Consider the following 13,797-nt stretch of genomic DNA (forward strand, 5'->3'; position numbering starts at 1 on the left):
CTGTGTGATACTTCACCATGTCTACAGAGCTTTTCCTGAAATTCTTCACCTTTTCCTTAGCTGTTTTTTCAGAAGACTGGCTATTTTCAGCACCAACAGAAGGTTTACATAATTACTAGTTCAGTTGCCATGCTAAAGTTGCACCTAAACTCAGCCTAAGCCATCTTCAAATGAGTGCTTTTAGAAGCTATGATCTACAGGAAAAAATACAAACTCAAGTTTAAAACAACTCTTGCAGCGCTAAACAACATTATAAAATCTTAATATATACAGCTGACAAAAGAATAAAATTTTTTTTTCATGGCTGCTTTTGCTTTAGAACAGGCCAAGTTCTCCAAATATTAATTTAGGATAAAGGATTTTATAGATCTACATCTTTTGATACCACTTTGAGGTGGAATGAGGAACAAAACTAAAAAGCATTCAGTTAATAACCATCTGCTTTCTTCTAACTATAATCTAACAAAGTAAAATACAGTCTTCCGGCCCCACAAAAACACTTCAACCCTTATTTCTTAGAAGGGCTTCATTTACACACTTCAGAGACAAGGATTTATTTCTGCAGCTTATTTTGAATCAGGAAAGTTCAAATCAGGGACAGCATCACCCACCAATAAACAAACTATTCAGACATCAGGGACATAAGATGAAGTATCTGAAATGACAGAATAGTCCACTTACTTCAAATAAGAAACCAAGTCTCTGTTAATGGCTTCCTCTATTTTGTTATCCCACTCTGGCTCTATATAAACCATCTGTGCTACACACACTTCAAGCCATCTTTCAGCTATCAACAGGGCTTCCGCAGTAAAACAAACAATTACTAATAGATGTATCTTAGAGACAGATTTTAAATCAAAAGGCACAGTGCTCCAGCATTCTGTTAGTAAGAAAAGATCAGAACAAAACAGTAGAGAATTTTTCTGCATACCCAGTAGTAACAGAATACAGAGATGAAAAATGGAGGGGGGGAACATTTGCTATTGCACTCCCTCAGACAATATGACACAAGAAGAGTCTGGATTTAAATAGTTCTTCCAAGTGATCATTCTAAAAGAATTTTGTGACTTTTTCATTTCTAACCAGAATCATGCAAGCCAAAGGAAAGAACATAAAACACTATTGTCATTTGCACTAACAAAAAAAAGCATAATAAGGAAACAAGTTACCAACGAAACTTAATCTGGTCTGCTAACTGGGGAGTATTAGGAGTTACACAACTTCTCACAAGACTTGGCACACCCATCCTTCAGCTATTGAAACAGGTAAAAAGCATCACACTTGCAAGGAAATGAACCTCTTTAGTCTTACTTATAAGGAGTTGCAAGAATTGAGAGCCGCAGCCTGTTAGATTCACAATATCCTCTAGACAATTTCTCACAGGTAACTTCTGTTCAGAGAAAGAGTGGAACACCAATAATTGTGAGTTCCTCAGACAAAAAAATTAACCACTTCTTAGATGTGAATTATTTATATGAAAAGTATTTAATAAGACAATCTATAAATTAGTTGTATACCCCTTGGTGAACTTACAAGTTAAGGGTATGCACCAGATGCAAGGAACCAGGAAGAGATCCCCAATGCAGGAATCAGAGCTGTGTAAGGGACATAAGGAAATCCCCTCTCCATTTAAAGCAAGCTTCCCACTGGAGTACCTGCTGCTGAGGTACCTCTGGCCTCCTCTCCAGCATCCCTGCTCTCAGCTGAAGCAGGAATCAGAAACGACAGCCAATTCTCTGATTCACACTACTGCTTGGTCATACCATAATGAAACCCGGTTTTAAAGTGGAAAATAACTGCAAACAGGACATTACAGAATTTGGATTATTACTGCATGTTCAAAGACAGTTCTTATTGAAAGCACTGTGCATGTGTCTAGGCACCCCAAAAGAATGAATCTGTGATACTCAGGTCACGGAGGGCTTGCTCTGCTGGGTGTCCCCGCTCCAGAGCGCAGCAGCGGCGCTGGGGCTGCGGGGTCTGTGCAGCTCCGCAGCCTGCGCTCAGCCGCACGGTAGGACCCGGAGGCAAACGCAGCCCATTCACGTGTAACTTCATCACAGCCGCTGAAACGCGGCAGCCAGAGCCCGTCCCTGCTCCGAAGGCTGCAACACGCCGAGGAAAGCAGGAATTACAGTAACTGCCAGGGCCTCGCTGGAGCGGACGGCAGACAGCGCGCAGCCCGCAGCGGCCGCCCCCGCACCCCGCAGCCCGCGGCGGTGCCTCCGGGGGTGCCGCCGGCTGCCCCCGGGACCCCGCGGACAGCGAGGGGGCGAAGGAGCCCGGCGACCCTCGGCTCCTCGGCAGCCCGGCGAGGGGCTCCGGGGCGCTGCAGCCCGCAGCCCCGCTGCCTCCAGCCCCGCTCCCCTCGCCCCCAGCCCAGCCCGCAGTGCCCCGCCGCACCCCCGCCTCCCGCCACCCCGGCCCCGCTGCAGTGGGCTCGGCTCGGGCCCCCGCCCAGCCCCGCTCCCGCCGTGCCCGGCCGGCCCCGCGGACCCCGAGCACCCCCCGGTGCTCCCCGTTACCGGCTCCGTGCCTTTCCTCCCCCGCCCCACCGCTCCCGCCTGCCCCCGCGGCCCGGCCTGCCCCGCTCACCGTGTGCGAGTGCAGGCTCTGGCTCGCCTCGATCTGCGCTGTCAGCGGCACCGTGTCGTCCAGCAGCACCTTGCCGGCCGGCGGCTTCTCCATGAAGGCCATAGCGGAGCTGGGAGCGGAGAACCGGCGCCGCCAAGCCGCTTCCCGGGGCAGCTCCCGGCGCGGCCGCCGCTGTCAACACGGCAGCGCCGCCGCCGCCGCGGGGCCTTAGCGCCGCCGCCCGCCGCTGGCACCGCCCGCCCACAGGGGGCGCCGCTCCGCGCGGGGCCCGCCCCGGGAGCGCGGGACGGAGGGATGGGGACAGGGAGGGATGGGGACAGGGAGGGAGGACAGGACCGGGATGGGGAACAGGGAGGGATAAGGGACAGGGAGAGATGGGGGGACACGGCCGGGATGGTGGACAAGGAGGGATGGGGGGAGACACGGAAGGATGCGGGACATGGCGAGATATGGGGCACGGCCGGGATGGGGGACACTGCCAGAATAGAGGATGTGGCGGGATACGGGACACGGCGGGATACGGGACACGAGGAGGTTCGTCCCCGCGGGCAATAACGGGGAAAGGGGCTGGAGGGGAGGCCGTGAGTGCGGGCGAGCGGCCCCACTGCCCCAGCCTTCCCTGCCCGGTGCTCCCGGTGGCACTGACAGCGGCAGTAGCAGCTGCAGCCCCGGGGGATCAGCGCCGAGACACTGCTGCTCCTCCCAGAGAGACCGGGGGAATCATAAGGGCTGGTACACTTGCTGCTCTTTATCTTTTGGGGTGTGTTGTGTTAATAAAATAATCCGAATATCCCGTGTATTTCACTCAATTTCTAGAATTTATGGTTTCGAGTTGGTATTTTTTGGAGTTTGGTTTGGTTGTTTTTCAAAACACAGATTTAAAGTTGTTAACAATTGAGTTCTTCTACGTGACTGCAGCAGCATAAGAAACTTTCTATTTGAATACTACTTAGTGCTTGAGAAGCTACAAGTTGGACACCTGTCTGCATTTCCTCTTTTTACACCATCCACAGGAGTTACTCTCACTTAAGATGTTGTAAGACTGCAGAGCTTGTCATACACCTGGAGCAGGTGTCAGGAACAGCTTAATCTCTCTGTCTTGCAGCTCCATGATGAGAGGAAAACAGGCTGTGTTGCTGTGGTTCAGCAGCCAGGCTGGAACAGCAACCTCAACTCCCCAAACTACTACTCCTGCAATGACCCAGGAGGTCAGGCACAGATCTGATTCATTTTGTTAACAGGCCTTAACAAGCCAACTTCCCACCTGGAGAGGCAGGTGAACAAGGAGCAGGGTAAGGAGGGGACCTGCTTTGATGAAGTGTCTGTCCAGCAAAAGCCAGTGACAGGCAGTGACCCGAAGCAGAAGGAAAAGAAACAGAAAGTGAAACAGCTTCTACAGACAAGAGATAAGGAAACCTCCTCCTAATAACTGCTTCCAGGTTACAAACAGACCAAACTCCAAGCTTTGGAAAGAGAAGGCATGGAGTCAAACACCTGTTACCCCTCCCTCTGCTCCAGTGTGACTAACTCCTGGGGTTAGAGTGCAGCACACTCAGGCAGTGCAGCTGTTTTACCAGTAGCTTTCATCACAGGTTGAGGAGAAACTCTCTTTTCTTAGAGATGACTTCTGAGGTTATTTGCAGCCAAAGAAAAGTTCCAAATGCATTTCTGCTGCAGATAAGATAGGGGGATAATAGATGCTTTGCCAGAAAGTTATGAGTCCCCAGTTGGAGGCCTTACTCCTGAGGGCCTCTATCATTCCTAAAAGAAATTTCTTAGTGTATAATAATCTTATGCCAGTACTAAAATAATTTAACCCAGATGATTTACTAATGAATCTGCCAGAAGTCTAATGAGGTACTTTCCTTGTGGACAAGTGGACAAAGGGAAAGACATGTTCACACAATCAAGCAAGGAGAGAGAAGCCATATAACTAGTATTCAAATCATCTGCCCTTGCTTGTCTTGCCTATGGGAACACAAGTACAGTAAGTAAAAGTTGTGACAATACATTTTTTTAAAAGCCTCCTTCACTCTAGTTCTGGGAGGCAAGTTTCAGAAGAAACACCAGCTGGAGCTGCCATGCAGATTACAACACATCTTGCAGCACATGTGTACGTCCAGTACCTCACTTCTGTTCCACTTTTAAACACTGCACTGCCTCCTCCCCTAGTGCTTGTTGGCAATACAGCTGTTTTGTACAGAAGGAACAAGTTTTAACTGAACTCTGCTGGTGTGGACTGCGATTTTACCAGAAACAACAGCCTCAGTGTGAGTCCCACCAGCCCAAACTTCTCACTGTGGCAGCACAAAGGCTTGTCTGAAGGTGTCACCTGGTCACAGCTAGTGCCTAACTCTGTTGGTTTCACATTGGCAGTGAAATCCATCACAGTGAAACAAGGAAAAGCTCTAATTTTAATGCAGTTCTAGTAAGGTTAAGTTTGTGCACTTTGAGACATTTTGAAACGTTTTTGTTGCAAATTTACTGGTTTAAGTGATGTCACACAAAAAGAGAATCAAAACCAAGTGTACATTGGTTCTGGTCTTTAACTGAAGTTGCACATGATGAACAGCTCTAACTGTCTGGCACCATGACTTTCACCATCCCTTCCATAACAGTTTTCCCACTTGTTCTGACCTGACATGATACAGAAATGTGTGCAACAGAACCCTTCAGTCGTTTCACTTCCGCTGCAGCTGTGACTTCTTCACCAACATACAAAGGAGCTGGAAAACGAATCTCCTGGGAAAGGAATATACATCCTTGACCAGGCATTTTGGTACCCAGAACTGCAGAAATAAGTCCATTGATCAGAACTCCGTGGACAACAGTTCTCCCAAACCTAGACTTCTTTGCAAATTCTTCATTTAAATGCAAAGGATTTGTGTCACCTGTTAAATTAGAAAAAGTAACTACATCATTTTGTGTAAAAGCCTTGCTAAGTTCAGCTTTGTCTCCAACTTTTATGTGTAAGTCCTGAAATATGGGATGTCCAAGCAGTGAGTTGATAAACACTGGCTTTGTCAAGGCTCTTTGTTGGAAAATCCCTCCAGAAATTCCATGCCTGAAGGACCCCAACATTTCCAGGAACTTCTCCTGCACGCAGCCGAACCAACACCTGCATTCAGTCCAAGACTAATTCTCTGCTGTTGCCAGATAATGCAAGTAGAAATGGAGATGTCTAGTTTGGGGAAAGAAAAAACAAACAAGAACTGAAAAACTAAAGCCTTAAAAAAACCCACCAATAAATGCTCTCAAATTTGAAAATACTTCAATTTTCCTTTTACATGATTAAAAACTTAGAACAATGCCTGAGCAGACTTTTGTCTAGTCATGGCTTCAGAAACAATTCTCACAACTCATTTTATTAAGCAGCATCCTCTGGAAAAAAAATAAGCTCTGGAAGTGCACGTTCATATATGCATTGTTAGACAAGGTCAGTTGAGAGTAAGCACTGGAAAGGTAGAAAGTGTGGTAGGGAAAATAAAACCTGGACCAAGATGTGGGTCATAAACAACATTTGCCAAATTTTTTTTTGTAGATGTAATAATGACATCAGGACTTGTCACTGGATTGAAACCACAAAGTAATGAGACAGCCACTACTATCACACTCTACAAGACTCATTTTGAGATGAGAACTGCTCAAACACGGGCCCACACACCTGCACTGAAAGGCACTTCATTCCTAAGCCAAGGCAATTTTTGCATCTAGGCCACCTTCCTATGAAAAGGCAGTAGGCTCAGGCAGCCTGCCAAGGTTAGAGACAGAGCTGACATGTGGGAGAAGCCACCCAGCCCCACAGGGCTTTACCTGCAGCACCCGGAAGGCACACCTCCTGTTCTGGTAGAAGCCCAGCAAGGTTAGAGCACTCCACAGCCTGACAAAGCCACTAAATAAAAGGAAACAAAATACATTAATAAAATTTGGGGTTTCCTGTTTTCCTGCAGCACAGACATCTCAAATAGAAAATATGTGATGCAAAGAGTAACAAATCCTTAACAGTTTAACAGCAGGTAATTTCACTAAAGAGTTCTAGTAGCAAAATTGTATCTTGAAGGATTATTGCAGTGGTTGAAGTCTCTTATCTTTGACACAGAGATATGCACTGCACCCTCAAGTTCACTTTACCAGCACTGCTCTTGTTCTCTGCGTACATTTAAACTTGTTCTTCACCTAAAGCAGAAATAAAGTATTGATGCACAAAGTTATCAAGACTCAGTAATTATTTTCTGCATGCTGTATACAAGTATTTGCAAGTTAGGCTTAATTCTTCAAAGGCCAATCTTAGTTTAAGAGTTCTGTTTTCTTACAAAAAATATTTTCATGGCATGAAAGCATGTACTGACTGCACCTTACCTGCTAATTACTCTTAATATGGCAGACAGAGTTTTTTCCTCATATATTAAGACATCAACAGGCAAAGCTGCTCCAACCTATAAAAAATGTTTAGCAAGTATCACCCGATGTTTTTATCGTGGTTTATAAGCAACAGATTTCACCCCCAGCATGTTACATCACTAAAGGTGTTACAGCTACATTCAAAACTCACACAAGTGTTTCAGTTACATTACTGGATTTTAAACAGCACCCTTCCTCTCAGAGCTCTCTAGAAGCCACTTTGATTTCTACATTACAGCTGGAGAAACATAGACCAAGAGGTGATGCGACCTCCTTTAATTCAGCCAGCAAAAGAGTAAACAGAGCAAAACCAGTACTGTGGACTTCCCCATCCACAAAGCTGTCCCCTTCCCACAGCTCTCTTTGTAAAGTCTCTCTACAGCAAAAGCATCAATACCGCAAATTCTAAAAACAGGTATCAAAGAACGATTTGAGCTGGAAGGGACCTTACAGAGTTCATCCAGCTCCACCCTGCTGCCATGGCCGGAGATACTCTCCACCAGACCAGGCTGCTGCAAGCCCGGTCCAGCCTGACCTTGAGCGCTGCCAGGGATGGCTGAAGCCGCCGGCCCACGGGCACTGAGCTGAACCGCACAGCTCCACTAGGGGCGGGTCAGAACGGGAACGGCGAGCGGGCAACCGGGTACCGGAGGGTCCAACCCCACATTTACCCTGCCGAGCCTGCTCCTCCGGCCCCTCCCGCACGGCTCTCCCGGCCCAGCCCGGAGCCGGCAGCCCGAGGACAGACCCTAATCCCGGTTCCGATGCCGGTCCCACCTCTCCGTGCAGCTCCCTCAGCGCCGTCACCACGAGCTGCTTGAACTGCGCGGCGTTGGGGCGGGCCCCGCCGTCGGGCAGCTCCCTGCGGGAAGGAGAGCACAGAGGGTCAGGAGGGCTGAGCCGAGCCCGGGGGTCCCGGTTCGAGGGTCCCGGTTCGGGGGGGGTGTCGCTCACAGGCGCACGCGCAGATAGTGATGCTCGGCCGCGCGCCGCAGCACGCGCCGCTCGAACGCGGCCGCCGCCATTCCCCGCCCCGCCGGCCGCGCGCGCCGCCCGCCCGCCCCTTCTACGGCGGCAGCGCGGGGTCAGTGTCGCCATGACAACCGCACGGCGCGGCCGGCCCGGGCCCAGCCCGAGCGCAGCCCCACTGGCGGAGAGCCGGAGCCCTGTAGTGTCTGAGGCCAATGTCCGGAGAGCGGCGGGCACAGATAGCGTTTCCAAGTGCCGCACTCAAGCTTTTAGCTTCACAAGGCGAACACGGAGCGCTGCCGCACAAACAGGCTGCTGGACGCGGGCACACAGAGATGTTCCTTCGCTTCTCCTCCAAGTCAACGCGCTGGTCCCGATGCAGTTCCTGGTAAAGGCAGCGCCTGGCGCCAGGTTAGGAACACACAGGAGACTCTGCTGTCCCAGCTTCGATTTTGCAAGGACACACAGCCGAAACGAATTTGAGAAGTGCACAGAACAGGCTGGCAGCCTGTCTTTGCATTCATCAGTCAACAGCTAGTTGAGATGATAAAATAGCATCGTTTTAGTAACTTGTACCCGCTTTAGAGATTGGCACAAAATGCATCCTTACCACGGAAACAGCAGAAAGGACAGAAGTAGGTTTGCTCCGCTGAAATTAAACGTTATCCTCGAAAGAACTTCACAGAATCTTCCTTCTTTTATCAGGTTTATGGAGGAATTAGCATCGACCCCGGCAGGGTAACACTGCAATAGCCCAATGCACATATGACATGCTTGACTCAAGGCCAAACTCACAGGACACCTTTTGCCTGCACCTTCACAAGGCTCAGTCTGTGCAAAGGTCCTGTGTTATTCCAGCACAGCTTTCTCATGCTCAGCACCACAACACACCTGAACTCTGCTCCCGGGCCGACTTAAAAATGGTACATAATCTGCCAAACGTTCAGAAGTAAAACTGCAAAAGCCAATATAATTTCACATGTACCAAAGTATTGTTCAGATTGTTAGTTAGGTTAAAGAAAAGGCAGTTTGCCACAAAAAATTCAGTAGCTGTAAGTGTAGACTAACGAGATCTTCAGGAATACTTTATTTCTCCTGGGAACTGAGAACCCGTTGTTCTAGTGCTCAATAAATCAGTTCCATGATAATTTGGCAGACTTATCAGAGCAGCCAGTTTTATTGGAACCAACAATACCTACAGAAGCTGGTACCACTTTTAAGATATCTGTAACATTTCATCACCAAGCATCAAAACCTGGAGGGCAGGTGCTGTATAAAATCTCTTTCTGTTATTGCAATAGGGCAAGTGCTGCTCCCCCTGAGGCTCTGGCAAGAGGAACTCACTCAGTTCCAAGTGTATCCAGGGAGCTGCTGTAAGGCTGGGGTTGTGTCAGCTGCAGCGAGTCAATAACAAGCACACACAGGACTGTACAGGAAGGCTGGACACAACAGGTCAGTTTTTTATTAACCACAAGTGAAGCTGAACCCCAGAGTGGTTTAACTTGTTAAAACCATATGTTTATATGGTAGATATTTTTCTTTCATGTTCAACACTACAGTGCAAGAACCAAACTTCGCAGCTGTTCATCCTTTGAGAATCAAGTAGTAAAATGAATTAAAATAAGGGTCCCTCAATGAATCAATTAAAAAAAAAAAACATTTAACTCAAAAGAACAGACCAATTTTAAGAACTGTCTTATTAAATTCTCCCAAGTGAAAGACCTTTAAAAGCACTTGGAGCCTTGAGGTAGCAACTTTATGCAGAATTTAATTCCCCTCCTGCCCCACAGAGGAAAATTAGTAGCGCATTATTAGCTCCAGCCAGCTAAGCTGCGTTGAGAGTCTCCTATGAGGTGACTTTCTCTTGCCTCTTGAAATAGCAGTGCAGTGCTGCAGAGCGCCAGGAGGAAATCCACAGGGAAGGCCTCTTGAAATAAAATTTATGGTTTGAAAAAAGTTAAAATGATCAGCAACGACTGTAACAACAAAAATTATCTGAAGTGAAAAAACCCAATGTGTTTGTATTTTGGCAAGACTAGTTTACAAATACAAGTCAAGAACAAGAGTCTGCTTTCAGCCAATGGAAAAGAAAGAATGGAAGTGACATTCAAAGGGGTTTGGGGTTTTTTTTTTGCCCTCTGTGCAAAATTGCACTTTGTTTTTAAAGTTTTATTTTAAAGTTTTAAGTTTTGCACTTTTGTTTCTAAGAAGAGAGCACTTCTGCTCTTTTTTGTCCTTTTACATAGTCAAACCTGTGCTGTGACATTAGACAGAAATACCAAGTGCCAGGATATTTAACCACTGAAAACTCCTCTCACTGACTTCACAACAATCACAAGCAGGGAATCACAAACAGATTTGTCTTCCTCTAAGCCTCAAAACCATGATCCTCTGTGCCCACTTTGCTGCTGAGTTGTTTTATTAAAAACTAAATCTCTCTTTAGTGCCAATTTCAGAGACTCAGTGACAGATTTACTGAACACTGAGTGGTAACAAAACACCTGGGCTTACTCTGCAACAACTGCAACGAACAGAGTGCAAAGGAACGAGCTGAGATACAGGGATGGGGCAGATGGTCACAAACAGGTGCTGTATTTGCTCTCTGGACTCTGTATCAGCACTTGCACATGGCTCAATTTTGCTCACTGCTGCTGCTCTAACCAGATTCCTGGCAATATTGAGTATCTTACTAAAGTTTCTTTCACTACCTTCATGCTCCAAAACTGTACAAACAGGTTGATGAAAGGAGACCAAACTAATCAGGCACATTGCACATTATAGTTCTTAAATGGATGAGCCTTCTCAGCAGCTCATTCTCTTTCAGCTCAAAGTCAGCTGCCCCTCTACACGACAGAATGATTCTGCATGGACCCTGGCCGTCTCAGGATGCCATTGCTCCAGGGAGTCCAGAGAAAGGCAGAACTTCAAAAACTTACTCACATGGGATCCCAATCTTTTGATTTTATATTCTTGTCTTTTCCTTTGACTTTTAGAAGCCATTAGATCCTGCCTTCCAGGCAGAAGTATCTCAAGAAACTGACATCAGCCTTGCCTAGGTTCCTGTTAAACTCTGGAACAACTGCCTGTGTTTGCCTCTGCTGAGGTTACAATCCTGTCCTGCACAGAACCAAAGGCATTAAGAACCAGAACCCATCTGTAAGGCTGCCAGGCTACTCTGGATAAAGGAGGGGATATTCTGCCTAGGAGCAACAAAGGCGAGCTGGTGATTGTTCACAGCAAGTTTCTCTTTAGCTCACATGACAGTTTAGGCAGAAACTCAGGCTGGTTCAGAGACCTGTTCAGAGTTCCTGTTTGGTTCACAGGACAGTCACAAGCTGGCTTCAGAAACTCTGTCATGGAGCCCAAAGTATTTTAAAGTTTATCTGTTATCACTGCAAGGAGCTGATGAGTGGGGTTTTATTATTTTTTTTTTCTTTTCCTCCTTCTTCTTTTTTTGTTGGTTTGGGTTTTGTTTGGTTTTTTTAATACTGTGATGAAAACAATTATTTTTGTCTTTGGTGTTAAACCTTGGAAGCATGAGTGAAAAGTACCTGCTGCTTCTTTGGCTGTAATTTATGACAAAGAAACAACCCAGGAAAGCAAGTGAAATTCACTGTCCTAAAATACATGCAGTTAGAACAGCCACTAGACATCAAGACCAGAACTTTAATAATATGGAAACACCAACTTCAGTGGTGTCCACTACAAATCATTTGCATTATATAAAAATATGACTGCAATTACAGTAACTGGACAACAGTCATTCAGATTTATCAACTTTCCACCTTACTCATATTGCAGGGAATGGGAGGAGCTCATCCACTATGGGGAACTGTCCAGAAATCAACTTAGAGTTGCTGCTAAGCATCTCATGCCTTAAGAGAAATGCCCACTGTGATAACTAAAAGCAGGAATTTAAGATTAGCATCCTTCCATTCTTGCTTACATGGCCATGAATAAAAAGAACAAGTTCTGTTATGCTAGTATTCACCATTAAAATTTTATAACCCCATAAAACACCAGTATATTTTGCATGAGCTGTGGAAGAATGCAAATTCAAAGGGTCACTAGATTTATTACCTCCAAATTCAATATCTTAATATATATAGTCTGTTTGTACACCATAAAAAATGTCCTTCTTATGGTCTGATTCTTATTTAGATAATACCCTGATAAAATCTCAGCCATATGCCAATTAAGGTCCTTAAAGCTATAGAAACAGAATCTATCTAATAAATGCTGCAAATTTAACAGGTATTTTAGATAAACATCATTAGCTTAGTTATCACCTAAACCAAAAAGACTCCTCAAACACACCAACTGCGTAGTTAGCAAAGACATTTGCTTTACAAAGTCAAATGTTGCCAACTTTTGAAAAGTTTAGCAAATCAACATGGTATTTGGAAGCATTCAAGTGTCTAATGAAGTTAAAATACTGTGAAATGTTAGGACTAGGGGAAGCTCCTGTAACTAAGTACAGAAGTAGACTTCATTTAAATTACGAAACATTCACCTCCTTAAAACTGACCCAACCCAACAAATGCACCCTGGGAAATGTAGCAGTATAAAGGATCTCTGTAAGCAAGAGAAGGTCATATATTGTGATCTCACCACCATAAAATGTACTCAGTGTCAGGAACAAGGAGCAAATATGGGGAGATGACAATCATGACACTTTCAGGCCATTTGATCTGAACCACTGCACTTTGTTGGACAGCATAGAGTAAACCACTTTTCTTTGCTGCTCAGAAAACACTTAAAATATGTTTTCTGCATCTGGTTGCTAAGCAGACTCTCCCATGTCCCCAGCTTGCATTACTTGGTTTAAAGAGCTCTCTGTATTTATTACCTGCTGCTTTCAGCAGGTGGACCAAAACTTCAGTGCCATCTTATTCATTGACTCCATTGATACTTCAACTTCAAACCCAGATGCTACAATTAAAAGCAAATTTGACACTGTGTAAGGAAAGCGTCAGATGAAGGTAATCAGCCCATAAAAGACTTGTACTCCACAGGCTGCCTCTGCAGAACAGGCAGCCTCCCACTAGAGAATCTCATGGGACAATCATCCCAATAGTAAGACCCAGAAGGAAGGAGGCTTCTATATCTTGCACATTTTGGGTTTCGTATCAGGCACTTGAACTGTTGGACAGACGCCATTCTGAACCAAGTAAGTGAATATAGGGTTAGAATCATCTTTAATCTAGGTCTAATAATGAAGTATCAGCAGCAAAGTGGAGGCAGGGAGGAGTGAGCAATCCATCTGTGCTGAGACTCGTTTATGGTTTCTAAAATGCCCAAGAAAACAGCAGCAGTAACTGTTCCATAGTGTCCGTTGTCCTTGTGAGTTGTGTTGCTGATAGGAGGCTTTTCTGTGTCTTGAACTAAGAAGGCATTGAGGTACCCTGTGCCTAATTCCCTGGATCCATCAGGTCCATGCTAGAGCCAAACATTGCCACCAGCTGCTCCTCGTAATGTGTTATATTCCTCTTCATAATGTCCATGCAGGGTCCAAGCAACCTCTCAAATGCTTGCACATCCATGACTGTAATGGAACAGAAGTGAAAACAAGATTGTTTGTCAAAAAGGACACCAAATACCAATCTGGCTTTTGAATTCAGAACACAGACCTTCAGTTCAACCCTCTTAGGGCAGAGGATTCAAAAGTAACCACAGAAACAGAAATCACATTTCTGATTTCCCTCTGTATGGTTATTTGGAGAAACAAGATTAATGAAATACAATCCTGGTCTCAAGAATAAATACAGAAGCCAAACACACCACACAGTGGTGTTAAAAGATGACGTGAAAGCTACGTGTGACAAACAAGTA

General features: G+C 45.8%; 4 protein-coding genes across 5 annotated transcripts in view; all 4 read right to left on the reverse strand.

Annotated features, from left to right (window-relative positions):
• PXK (PX domain containing serine/threonine kinase like) overlaps positions 1–2,829 on the reverse strand; it is a 33,835-nt gene extending 31,006 nt beyond the window's left edge. Inside the window, exon 1 of one of the 2 annotated variants that reach the window (XM_056501780.1) lies at positions 2,596–2,829. In XM_056501780.1, the coding sequence (XP_056357755.1) occupies positions 2,596–2,697 (102 nt within the window). In that variant the 5' untranslated portion in view covers positions 2,698–2,829. The remainder of the gene's footprint in view (positions 1–2,595) is intronic. The other variant, XM_056501781.1, reaches the window with a different exon arrangement.
• Positions 2,830–4,990: 2,161 nt separating this feature from the next.
• HTD2 (hydroxyacyl-thioester dehydratase type 2) lies at positions 4,991–5,676 on the reverse strand. Its single transcript, XM_056501803.1, has one exon. The coding sequence runs from the start codon at positions 5,674–5,676 to the stop codon at positions 5,170–5,172; it is 507 nt and encodes a 168-aa protein (XP_056357778.1). The 3' UTR covers positions 4,991–5,169.
• RPP14 (ribonuclease P/MRP subunit p14) lies at positions 4,991–8,061 on the reverse strand. The gene is made up of 5 exons (XM_056501805.1): positions 7,951–8,061; positions 7,774–7,858; positions 6,955–7,031; positions 6,409–6,487; positions 4,991–5,776 (listed from the first exon to the last, which is right to left on the reverse strand). Exons 1-5 carry the CDS (start codon positions 8,019–8,021, stop codon positions 5,720–5,722), a joined length of 369 nt encoding a protein of 122 aa, XP_056357780.1. The 5' UTR covers positions 8,022–8,061; the 3' UTR covers positions 4,991–5,719.
• A 1,331-nt stretch (positions 8,062–9,392) lies between these two features.
• PRKAR2A (protein kinase cAMP-dependent type II regulatory subunit alpha) overlaps positions 9,393–13,797 on the reverse strand; it is a 60,085-nt gene continuing 55,680 nt past the window's right edge. Inside the window, exon 11 of the mRNA XM_056501792.1 lies at positions 9,393–13,510. Within this exon, the coding sequence (XP_056357767.1) occupies positions 13,377–13,510 (134 nt within the window). The 3' untranslated portion in view covers positions 9,393–13,376. The remainder of the gene's footprint in view (positions 13,511–13,797) is intronic.

Source organism: Oenanthe melanoleuca, chromosome 12 (assembly GCF_029582105.1).
Source record: "Oenanthe melanoleuca isolate GR-GAL-2019-014 chromosome 12, OMel1.0, whole genome shotgun sequence".
In the NCBI taxonomy this organism is placed as follows: Eukaryota; Metazoa; Chordata; class Aves; order Passeriformes; family Muscicapidae; genus Oenanthe; species Oenanthe melanoleuca.

Bases quoted from the DNA above. Each gene is read 5' to 3' on its own strand.
- HTD2 (XM_056501803.1), bottom strand. From the start codon at position 5,676: ATGTTGGGGTCCTTCAGGCATGGAATTTCTGGAGGGATTTTCCAACAA.
- RPP14 (XM_056501805.1), bottom strand. From the start codon at position 8,021: ATGGCGGCGGCCGCGTTCGAGCGGCGCGTGCTGCGGCGCGCGGCCGAG. The intron at 7,859-7,950 runs GTGAGCGACACC...TCCTTCCCGCAG, and splicing joins CACTATCTGCGCGTGCGCCT to GGAGCTGCCCGACGGCGGGG. The intron at 5,777-6,408 runs GTAAAGCCCTGT...TCCCCAAACTAG, and splicing joins GTGCCTTCCGGGTGCTGCAG to ACATCTCCATTTCTACTTGC.